Consider the following 12,186-nt stretch of genomic DNA (forward strand, 5'->3'; position numbering starts at 1 on the left):
CAACCCTGGATGGCAGCAGTAAGCATAGCATAAATGGGTTCAAGTTCTCATGCTACCATGCTGATTTTACTTCCAGTCATCATATGGCTTTACAAGGACCATCTAAGGACTTGACACATGGAGGGCTTCAAACCAGCAACAGCTAGGGATCAGTGGTCTAAATGTGGCTCACTCTGTCAACCTCTAGATGAGAATGACAGCCTTTGCCTCCTGGTATCTCAGGAGGGTGGGATCTAACCTAATACTGCAGAGGTTTTGGGGTGCCCAGGTATTCATTGTACATATTTGAGTCAGGCTGAGCTGATTAACCCTCAGCTTTTCTGGGCAAGTTGGCAGAAGGCAGAACTATCTGCAAACTGAGAAATGCAAACAAGGAGGAAAAAAATTCAATTTTGCATTATGAAAGAAAATGCAAATTTTTTTATTTTTATTTTTTTTTTTTAACTTCAGTGCTAGTCTTCTCTCTCTGATTTCTACACCTTCTGGCACAGGAATGAAACCAGTCTAATCTCAGTAACTGGCTAAGGAATGCTCAGGCTTTCTGAAGTCCCAGCCCACTTGGTTAGCTGTGTTTCTGAGACAGAGAAACAGCAATCTTTCTACTTGTAACATCAATAACACCAGTTATTCTCCCAAAGAATTATTATCAACAATTCCTTTGCTATATTTACAAAGAAGCAGGGCTATTCTTAGAGAAAACACTAAAAAAGCCATTTTATTTAGCTTTCTTGGCAGTTATACAAAAATGTAAGGAATGTAGTCAGTTAAAAACATCAAATCCCCAGCACGAGCCTATAAGAGCTTCCCTAATGCATATTTACAGTATAGAAAGCAAGCACTTTCCTGTTTTGTAGAACAAACAGGGAACCTTCTCTTTTCCTCCTAGCTGTTCCTGAAGACCAAACATTAAAGTTTGACACAGAATGCTGCTTTTAATGGTGCAGACTGTAAACTTTTAATGCCTAGAAAATGGGACTTTATACTACAGCCTTCTTTTCCTAAAAAGGAATCAGAGGCAAATTTTACTGCTAGTTTTAGGAAAGTTCTGAATTGGCAGCCCAGGATATCCAAATACTCCTTCAGCCACAGCTTGGTGTGCCATGGCAGCACTCACTTCTGTGCTGCTCCTCGCCCCAGCAAGGACGTGCAGCCCTGGGAGGGGGAGCTGCTTGGGTCCCACTGTGCTGCTGGTGGGACTGGGAAAAACACCGTGTTCCCATAGGGACCCGCTCAGTGTGGGGATGCTGGGGTTTGGGAGCACAAGCAGGGACCTCACTGCTGTTCCCATACATGTGGCAGTAGCTCAGGACTTTGCTCCAACCTCTGAGGACCCTCAGAAAACTTCTCTTTCTCAGGGGCATTACTTACTGCACAGGAAGGAGCCTGTGTGGCTTGTTGAGGTCACGGCTTTCCTGGTGACACTGAAAACAAACAAAAAAGACATGGATTATTGCTCCAGGCTTTGAGGGGTGGTTAATGGGTTTTAGTGAAAATGGCCAAGTGCTTCCAATGTTACTTATTCTGCACAAAACCCCCAGTGGTTTCCAGATGGACACAACAATATCTCCTTTAAAGTATAATCTATTCCATAGGGAAATAAGGAAGCTCAGTCCTTTGAGATTTCATAGATCAACTGCTATAGTCTACATAGTGTGATAAACAGTCCTCCATGAGTAGGGACACAGGTGTGCAGCTTCTTCCAATTCTTCAGCTATAAGCCATAAAACTTTATTTCTGGTTTCTCTGAGTCTGCCTGTGTTGGAGATCTCCAGAGCCAGCTTGAAATTAAAGGTCTGGAAAGGCTCTAGATCCCATTCTCCATTCTTCAAATGCTCTCAGGTGTCCGAGGCCAGAGTGAGACTGAAATCCTCCTAAGTTCCCTGCAGGGACAGGGCCTGGGGAGCAGTCGCTCCTTGGGGCAGGCGGTGCAACCCCAAGCAGGATTTCTATGGGTTGTTGGGATTTGTGCCACAACCATAGGTTTTTCTTTCTGTTTCAGAGCCATCAGAAACAAGCAAGGCTTCATCAAGAGAAAACAAGGCAAGAAAACGACCACACTTGAAGTGAGAGAGAGGAAAGGAGAGCCTGGGCCCGGCCTCTGGCTCCCATCCCCTGTCATGTAACAGTTTCATCATTGTGCAAAGTGTCAATAAGATACCAACCGGGTAAACAATTGTCAGACAGATTTTCACAGAGCCAGTTGACTGGACCATGGCTGCTTTGTACACAATGCCAATGCAGTGTCGTTTCTAATGGGGGAATTTATACAGTGTAATTATGTCAGAATTTGCTCCAGGCTACACACTGTTGCATTATAAACCTGGCCATTGCCGTGCGATTAGTCAGAGCCTTAAATAACACCGAAAGTAATTATATCAAGCAAGTAGTTGTCAAAAGCTGACGAAGAAAAGTGGCGAATTCCAGCGCTTGCCACATACGGCCCCTGAAGGAGGCTAGCTAATGATGATGGCCTGCGTTGCTGGGGGGGTTGGCACCCGAGGCCAAGTCCCCATCAGCTGACTCACAAAGCGTTTAAGGACCCCGCTCCGTTTGGCCCCTGTAATTACGCAGCAACAGAGAGGGCTTCTTTACGATAAGTCACGATAAGATTCCCCCCCGACGACTGGATTTAGATGCAGGCGATTGAAATGCAAAGAGCAGGGAGGCTGCCTCCCCTGGCAGCACGGGACCAAAGGGGCTTTGCATCAAAGAGACGTCCCTGGTGCTTGTGGGCCAAGGTGGGCCGCAGGCAGCCCCTTGCCAGCGGCCTGGGGGCTACGGGCTCCTCCAAGGCTGCTCTGGCAGCAATAGGAGGCTGCATTTTCCTTCTGCTGCCCCAGCCCTGCACGAATATGCTCTCACATTGCCAGTGCCCTGCAGAAGTGAGGGCTCCGTCCACGAGGGACAGAAGAAGGAGGAGCAGAAGAAATCAGTGGATTAGGGGCAAGCAGATAGCAGGGTTATGCGATCCTTCTATTTTGCACTTCCCATCAGAGGAGCCCTAATCAGCTGGCATCCTTAGATCCCTATTTCCCAGAGAGAAAATATAAATCCTCTGCTTTCCAAGTCATGCTGAGCTTCAGCCCTGCGAGGGGGACAAAGCTGGCTGATATCTCCCTCGCTCTGGCCCTTGTCCCTTAGGGCTGTTACAAACTATTGGAGTTTGTAGCAGCTCTCCTGAGGGCTGTTACAATGGCTGGGAATCACTGTCCTGCAGCATCGTTTGGCCTCGCCCCGTCCTGCCATCCTGCCTTGCTCTCTGTTACACAGGGTGTTCCCCCTTTGCTTTACCTTCTCCTTCCAGTAAATGCTCCGTCAGACCCAGAGCAATGCACGGAGGCTCTGTCCCTCAAGAGCCTGCGGCATCCAAGGCATCTGAGATGTTGCAGCCAAATCACAGCCATAAACACTTCTATTGCTTGTGCCTTACAGCATCTGAGGCTGAGACACTCAGGCAGCTGTACGGACACACTTTTAGAAATTGAGTGGAAAAAATCATGAGAAATCCCCTCTACTTCTGCTTCTACCTGGCCTGAAAAGCTACACAGACCAGCAGCTACTTGTGGTATCCTGGTATTTCTGCTTTTGTCTGGGATGGGAATTAAACCAGGCACTAGATCGACAATAGAAATAACAGAATGGTGGAAGATTAGCCAAATCTTTTCAAATCTCAGAAAAAAAATAAAAATAAAAAAAAATAAAAATCTCCCATTGGTTTTATGAGCAGACATTCAGAATAGTTTTAATTTACTCCGGCCTGATTCCCCCTGCCCCTTCCTTTGACCTAGTGAGATGGTGACTGAAGCCCTAGGCTGTGCCTCCTGTTTCGGCTGTAGATGAGCTCTGTGGAGAGGTGCAAGTTTCTTGTCCACATCTGCTGATCACGGCTCCCATCCAGAGGTTGCCACCTCTACACATCTGCCAGCCTAACTATTTGTGCCATCACTTCCCCAGCTCCACCAAAATAGTCCTGCTTAGAGAAGACCTGGATTAAATGGACTTTAAAATACAGAACCCCATGGGTCTTTGCCGGGATAGGACTAAGTGGAGAACTGTTGTTAAACAGCATGTTCAGGTCAACGCCTTGAGCAAGAACCAGGACAAATATACAACTTTTATATGTATATATACACGCCAACATTAACAAACTTTCCTCCAAGGTACCTCTTTCCACTCCATTTCTCACCTGACTGTGCAGAGAATTGCCTCAATGTGTTGAGCTGGCATAAAGCTAACCCAACCAGAAATACTTTTTTATTTTTATTTTTTCTGCTGAGCATCCTGAGCAGGCTCTGAGCAGGATCCAGTGAGCCACAGCCCAGATACATTATTATACCAAGGTGTGTCTTTCTAGGTCTTAGTCTCAAAATCTGCATTGCCGAGCTGCTCTGAAAATAAAAGATGCTGTGGGCAACAGAGCAGGAATTGAACAGAGGTAAATTTGAGTTTCAAATGAGAGAAAGAAGGGGGTGGGGTGAAGAATGAAGGGTGGTGAGAAAAGAGATGCCTTTTTTGAACAATGCACCAGTGTTTTATAGGACAGGATTTCTCCTGAGTTTCTTGAAGTCTGATAATTTTACATCCACTTCTGGATGTTAATTCCTGGTCATTTTAGCTCATGTCATCAACTGTTCTAACAGAGCCAACCCTGTAAAACTGCTCCTGTATTTATCAAATGTGCACTCCCATACGTGCATACACTGCTTGTATCGACTGTGAAAAAGGAAGTCCAAACCAATACCCCGATAAAATTTTTCATCTGAGCTGCTTTGCCTCACTAAGCAGTATAAAAGAAGCAAATCTTAAGTGAAAAGTAAACCGATATGTGGCTGGCTGGCTTTGCTGTGATTTTCCTTCCGTGCCTCCATGGGCTGAAGCACTGGGACATTGACCTTGGTTTTTTCACCTAGCAAAATGGGTAAACCTGAGCCGAGTGAGGCTTCCCACTGAGCTGCTTACCTGACCCACCCCCCCAGCATAGCTGGATGCCATGTGCGGGGTGCTTGCGTCCCAAACTGTGCTGCTGGGCTGTGGTTCTGGTGGCCTTCAGGCTAGTCCAGTCCGTCTGAGACGGTTCAGGGAAGATTTCAGGGCTCTCCCCACTTCTTCCAGCACCCCTGCTTGAAAGAGAAAGAGAAGTAACTTTTCTTATGTCTCCAAGCTTCTAATAATAGTTGCAGAAGTCGCCGTGCTACAACAGTCCAAGGCAAGGCAAAAAACCCTGCTGCACAGGTCCTTGTGCTGGAAGGACCAAGTACAACAAAAGATAAGCCATAAACGTGCACGTACATAGGTGACCCACATCGCAGCCCTGTGTGCCTCCTCCAAACAAGCCAGGTAGCGGTGACCATGGCTCCCAGATGAGAGAAGGAGGTTGGTGTGGTCAGGATCTCAGGACCTAATGCTTTTGGTCCAGCGAGTGACCCAAAGACCTGACCTACAGACTGCACCCAACCCCACAGGACTCTCTCTGAACCAAGTCCTTCTGGTTCCTCCAGCAGCGTATGGCCCTGCTGTCACAGCTCTGCAGGGCAGCAAGCAAGACAAACCAGCCTCTGGCTCCAGGAGGTGCCAAATTATTTTGGTCCCTTTGCTATGGAGTTGGAGGGGAGAGTTCCCAGCAAAGCAGAGGAAGCATCAGTTGATGCCAGGTGGGGACTTCAGGACCTTAATCCTCAGAGATACCATCATGGAGCTGTGAAGCCACAGAGAAGATGCATTCAGCCAAATACAGAGAGAAGGACACAGCTTCCCTTTTACACTTGCCCTTCTTCAGCCATCTCTCTCACCTCTGCAACACTAAACCTCTTGTATTGCAGAGATGTCCATGATTTTGGGGAGGAAAACTTAGCCCAGCAAAACCAGCACTGGCAAATTAGGCGGAATAGGTTTTTAACTGGAAAACTGAGGGGCAAAAGGCCAGGTCTGCAGGTACAGGTGCATTCCTGCTCCCTCCTGAGCCTGGCAGCAATGCTCCAGGGGGGATCTCACGTGTGCCCAGCTCCAGTCCTGCAGCAAAACCTGAGTCAACTGCTGAGCTTGGAGAGGTGCGGGGACCTGGGAGGTGGCAGCAAGCATCCTCGTGGGGACAGCATGCCAGTGAGGGGACAGAGCTGGCCTGCGGTACAAGAAAAAATAATTGGAGAAAAGTAATTATCTTCTCCCATACTCAGGTGGCCTAACAAATCCATTGAAGTGGCTGTGCCCCATGTCTTGAGATTTTCCAAAATCCTGTTTGTGTTTTTGAGTGTTAAAAAAATGCAAATTTCCATCTACCACGAACAAGACATGAAGCTAAAAGTGGGGCGGCCGGGCAGGATGAGCAGAAGGGATGCGCCAAGAGGAGGAGGAGAGCAAGGAAAAGGTACACTGGAGGAAAAGGAGGAAAGATCAATGGATGGAGAAGACTGTGGCACGGCAACAAAACGCTTGCAGCCACCACATCCTGGGAACCGCAGCCAGCACGGCTTGCTGCCGGCCCCCAGCCTGGTCCAACTGCAACATCTGTTACACTTGAGCTCTGCTCGGTTAGTGGCATGTTTGTTTAATTGTGGGCCCGGTTTGTTATTTTGCTTCCCATTAGGAAGCTGAAGAAAGAGGGGGAGGGTGTTTTCATTCTGGGGAGCGTTTTGCCAGGACAATGAGTTTTTTTTCCATGGCCTGGGTAGTCAGAACTAGCTGTACTGCTCCTCCGACAGGGCAGACGCCTCCGAAGCCCATTGTTCAACCTGATGCATTAAGGGCTCACACTTGTAATTTTGGCGCTGATCCCCTTCTCCCATTGTGTGAGCAGAATGGGCTGAAAAAGGAGAGTCCGTCCTCTTTATCTGGCTGCAAGGAAAGGAGGCAGCGGCTCCACTGCCCGCCAAGGCTCTCGCTCTGCTCTGGCAGCTGGGAGGGACGGGGGAATGGCTTTGAAAGCGTCCCTGGTCACTCCCAGGAATGTCACCCAACTTCCACTCTGCTGGAGCTCCTTGGCCTCCCACCAGCTTCCCCAAATTCATCACTGAGTATTCTGAAAAAACATGAATTCTTCCTATTTTTTTAATATTAAAAAAGAACATTGTTGAAAGAGTTTTTTTAGCACTGAACTGACAGCCCTGAGACGCAATGGCCTCTGCTCCTCCACACATAACAGTCAGAGCACGGAGGAACAAAATCCTGTGCTGCCATGCCCTACCCGTGAGGGGTAACCTGGATCACACCAAGGCAGTGCTGTCAGAGGGCTTCCACGGCATGGCCATCCCCTTCCAAGAGACTACTATCCCAGCATGATGCTTTGGTTCTGTCCAAGCCTCCAGGAAGATTTTGGGCTTGGAGGAATTGCTGGAAGATGCAGGTGTGCCCTGTTGTGCTTGCCCTGTTTGAAAGCAGGGCAGAGGCTCAGCTTGCAGAGTCAGCACTGAGCACAGACCTATAAAACAGTCTGACATGAGGGATGCTGAGATAGAAGCAGCACATCCTGGCAACGCTTGGGACAAAGGAGTGTCAGGAACGTGGATAGGTTAAGTCTGTGTACAGCACAGTTCTCATTGTCCATCACTGCTTAAAACTGGAGACCCCAAGCCAAGCCACTGAACTCACAAGGAACATTTCAGGTATCTGCCTAAAAACAAAATTAAAAACCTTTCCTTAAAACTATGGATGGATTAAAAAAATGAACTGAGTATCAGAAGCTTAAATATAAACTTAGATTAGCAAACAGGCACTACAAACAAAGCCCTGACTCTACAAACATTTACATATGCAAGAATCCTGGGCACTCAGAGCTGGAGGGGAAGGATCGTGTGTCCGAACACACTAATGGAGACCAGCATCTTTTCCTTGCTGGAGCTGCACACAGAATGAGCTGGTACAAATCTCCCCTCTGCAGGGCAGAAGCACAGCCTTAGCTTTTACTACCCCTGCTCACTCAATTTTCTGTACAATGCAAGATGTAATTTGCTAACCCAGTCCGTGGGTGCTGCCCGCATGGATGCTTTAAGCCACGGAAGGCAAACTTATTTGGGATCTGGTACTAAAAATGATTTCACACAGCAGCTCCCGGCTGCTTGGGCACCAGCTTCGATCTCAGCTGGTGACACGAGGACCATCGACACAACAGCCCGTGGTCAGAGGTTTGACAGCACTGTAACTTAACTTGATTTTAAGGTCTGCATGGAGAGAATATTAAAGCGAGGTCTCCGTGCTGCAGGGCTGGCGGAGCTCGGAGGCTCGGTTACAGAACAACCGTCCATTAGCGCAGGAGGCAGTGCAGATGCTATCTGGCTGCGGTATTATCCCTCGCTGTTATAACTTCACTTTGGACAGTTAAGATCTTGATGACATTATGAGCGGGGCTAGGGGCAAGCTGTGGCCACAGCCGGATTAATAGCGCGCAGGGCCTGAGTCGGGACGCGCTGGTTTGTTTGCTCACCAGCAGAGTTTATATTTTTTTACAGCTTTTCTCCCAGACTTTCCTATTCCTCCCTGGAGCTGCACCAGAACAACTTGCTTGCAAAGCAACGCACCAAAACGAGGTGGATTTAAGCAGAATGGCCAAAGCCAAGGCACCACCAAAGCCAAGGCACCGCCAAGCCACATCCTGGCCTGGTGGGATGGCAGCCGAGGGGCGGGCGGTGTTTGCTTAAGCTGGGGCTGGTCTCACGTTTTCGCAGTGATATGATAATTGCGTTTAGATAGCCCTGTCTCTCTCTGCTGGGCTTTTCACAGGGCTCTCCTGGCCCCCAGCAGGGCTCATTTAAAAGCGGCCCCGCTCTCAATGACACGCCGCAGTGTTTTCAAAAAGAAACAACCAGCAGCGGCTCTCTGGAAAAATAACAAAGGGACCCAATTACAAGCAAATGTGTTGAAGGGTCCCAGGGCCGTCTGTGGGCAAATTAGGGCCAATTAAAGGTCAAAATGATTTAAGGTATAAGGACAAGAGAGGGAAGAGAAACAATTGGTCAGATTCCTGCACAGAATAAGTGTCTGCTGCTGGGTTTGAATAGGTCTTAATGCCGAAACGATGGAGAAACTTCAGAGCTGGGATTGTACGTGATGTTTGAAGCGGGTGGCTCATGCTTTCTGTTTCATTTGTGCCTGGGAAAGTGCTCGGGGTGCTCAGAGCCAGCAGCCCGCCTCTATTTACAGAGGGCACCTCCGAGGAGCCCTGACACACGGCAGCCACGCGGCCCCATGGCAGCAGCAAGGGGACACTTTTTTTGTCACCCACAAGCTGCCCTGTGGGACATTCTGGGGACACATGCTGCTGAGCCTTTACACGCCTTGCTGCAAAGGTGGCTCGAAGCATGGGAACGGCCATAACCCTGAGGTTGGGAGGCTGAGGGGAAATGCTCGACCACATCATTTTTTTTTTTGCAGTGTTAGAAGGCTCTTTGGGCTGATGGTTTGGAAAATGTTTAAAAAGTCACACTTGGCTGAGGTGCACAGCCCTGGTGGGTGAAAACACCTTTCCCCTGCTGCACACGCAACCAGGCAGGTGGAGAGGCATCGCTCCCTGCCTGGGGGGAGCACAGTCCCCCACATCGAAGCCTCAGCTCCCGTGCCCTCCTGGCCGAGACCACCTTCACCCACCTGTGGCAGCTGAAAGCTTGTCCAGAAATGGCCCAGCACGTGCATCTGCAGAGCAAGCTGGGGATTTCACACGGAGTTTCCTTCCAAGATCAGTCCTTCCACGCGCAGCCAGCACAAACGCCCCAGCAATGCTGCAATGAAAACAGCATGATAAATACTTTCACCAGAGCTATTTAAAACCAGAGAACATGCTCGTCCTGCTGCTTTCTGTGGGATTTCAAATGAAGATTATGGAGGAGATGGCTTTCTCATTGTCGTTTTTATCCAGAGACAAAGAAGCCTGGAGAAGGTCTGAACTTCTGATGGCTCCCCGCATCTCCCCCTGCTTCACCATGGGTGGTTTAACAGCCAGCGCTGGAGAGCCATGCTGGTGCTCAGAGAGCTAAAAGGCAAAGCAAGGGGCTCAACGCCTGGCGTGGAGGGTGGATGGACCCTGGCATGCTGGGGTGGGCACTGTAGGGTTTGGGTGAACAAACCCACGCTGGTAGACCCAGGTCTCATTTCAGGATCACTCTCCCATCACTGTTGCATTTTAATAATAGGCAGAAAATTAAAGAAATCAAGCATTTTTTTCCCCTTTGCACACAAAGAACGGAGGGGCCATTTGAAATAAAATAAATAAATAAATAAATAAAAATAAAAAAAAAGTCACCTGGATTTTGATTTCATACATCCCCGAGTGAAAAAATGCTGAAATTCAGAGGGGAGGCTCTAGGAAAAAGAAATCCTGATATAACGTACTGAATAGCCCATGCTGCTGTTTCTTTCTTTCTTTCTTTCTTTTTTTTTTTTTTTTTTTTTTAAAAAAAAAGAAAAATAAAACCATCAAGGACAAAATGGCACCACCAATGCTTTTAGTCAGTTATTCATCATCCCATGACATCTTCAGCACTGCCTACCTGAACTGTTTGGAGACAGCTGATTATTGGCGACACATTTCCTTGCAGACTTGCTTTAAAGAAGAAAAAAAAAAAAAGGCAGTTTAAACGCATCTTACAAATGGCATCCAGCCCTGTCCCATCTCATCCTGCCCCCTTCCTACCATCTCCAGCTGGAAAAAGAGACCATAAAGCAGTTTTGTGCAGTCACATGTAAATCCCCTGTCTCTGTTAAGGCGAGAGATTAGCCTGTTAACAAAGTTACCTTGTCACCTACCCCGCTTAATCCTTGCATTTCAAAGTGTAATTTTATTGAGCGCCTCGGAGCTGAAATCTGGTGTATGTTATTTATTTATTTATGCACTTTAATCGTTCACTACTTGTTTCCCCCCCCTTCCTTCCTTAATTCACCTGGAGCTCAAAAGATTTTTTTTGCTCTAACCTTGCTGAAAGCAGTGGCTTTTGGAGAGGCGGCGCCTCTGCTGTTTTTATTAATTCTAACGTATTTATTTAACCCTTTGGGGGCGGGGGCAGCGCAAGGGCCCTGTGCCCCCACCCTGTGCCTGGCCGAGACGACAGTCAGCCGGTCTCCGCCGAGTGCCGGGCGGCCGGGGTGCAGCGGGGTATCCCGGCCATAAATCTGTCAATACAAAGAGAACAGCACACACGCAAAAAATGCGGCTAAAACCAAGAAATGCAGCATAATTACAGGTTCATTACTGCAAACAAAAGCATCCCCTGAGCCCACCCCTTTGGCAGGGACGGGAGCAATTCCAAGAGGCTCATTATGTAGTTACCTGGGCAGGGTCAGAGCCTCCTGCATAGTGCCGCAGCCCCGCTCCCTGCACAGCCCTGGGGATGCACCCGCTGCAGCACCCCACTTTCCACCCGGCATTATTTTGGGCTCATTTTAAAGCATATTCAGCCGTGGTTGGGTTGATGGTCAAAGAGACTGAAGGCTTTGTGGTTATTTGCTGAGGGGGCACAGCACAGAACAGGGAGGTTGGGCACAGGCGGGGGTCTGCAGCCCTACTGCCATGCCCTGCTCCGTGCCACCTTCCCTCTCCAAAGCCTCCTGCACGGCTGGATGTCGGCTGCCCGAGGCCTGCAGCCTCTGCAGCACATCCAGCAAATCCCTCTCTGCTTGCAAACAGCTTGCACCCTACATGGTGCAGAAAAAAAAAAAAAAAAAAAAAAAAAAAACCCAACAACTTCCCAACTCATCTTGACTTTTTCATAAATTGAGGGAGCTCAGAAACACACCAAACCTTGGGCCAGCAGCTGACACTTTTGCCCAGGACATCTCCACCTCCGTGCAAGCCCTGCACCCAGTGGATGCACAGGCAGCCAAGGGATGCACCCAGTGCTTTTTGGCTGTTTCCAGCCCATGGCTCCCTTTCTTGCTGGGCTGGGAAGCAGTGTGAAGTCCCCTTCGACACCACATGCCCCTTCCAGAGCCACAGCTTCCCTCTCCGGCAGCCGAAGAATTGAGGAACTCCAACCGGCACCGCCGAATATTCAGGGAACCTGACAGCCCCCTTCCCCTCCGCCTGCAGTGGCGGTGAGCGCCGCCAGCGCGCCCACACCGAGCCTGCCTCCATCTATAACCCAAACGTCAAAACATTTCCTCTTGCAGCCCCATTCGGCTCATGGTAGCCCCAGTCCCAGGTCCGAGTCACGCTGCTTTTGGGGTCTGCCTCGCCGAGCCATTACTGTCACCGCCCCACTGTGC

At 48.9% G+C, this 12,186-nt stretch overlaps 1 protein-coding gene across 9 annotated transcripts in view; it reads right to left on the bottom strand.

The window, feature by feature from the left end:
* LOC118173339 overlaps window positions 1-12,186 on the bottom strand; it is a 57,871-nt gene that overhangs the window by 4,735 nt on the left and 40,950 nt on the right. For 5 of the 9 annotated variants that reach the window (XR_004754134.1, XR_004754131.1, XR_004754133.1 and 2 more), the window contains 3 exons: window positions 10,476-10,528; window positions 9,577-9,707; window positions 4,968-5,117 (listed from right to left, as the gene is read on the bottom strand). Coding sequence is in view for 1 of the 9 variants with exons in the window: in XM_035337819.1 (XP_035193710.1) it covers window positions 1,369-1,424; window positions 4,962-5,120 (215 nt within the window). In the remaining 8 variants the exon portion in view is untranslated. Of the gene's footprint in view, window positions 1-1,368; window positions 1,425-4,961; window positions 5,121-7,838; window positions 9,708-10,475; window positions 10,529-12,186 lie in introns of those variants that run through there. The other 4 variants (XM_035337819.1, XR_004754135.1, XR_004754136.1 and 1 more) reach the window with 4 other exon arrangements.

Source organism: Oxyura jamaicensis, chromosome 12 (genome assembly GCF_011077185.1).
Source record: "Oxyura jamaicensis isolate SHBP4307 breed ruddy duck chromosome 12, BPBGC_Ojam_1.0, whole genome shotgun sequence".
NCBI lineage: Eukaryota > Metazoa > Chordata > Aves > Anseriformes > Anatidae > Oxyura > Oxyura jamaicensis.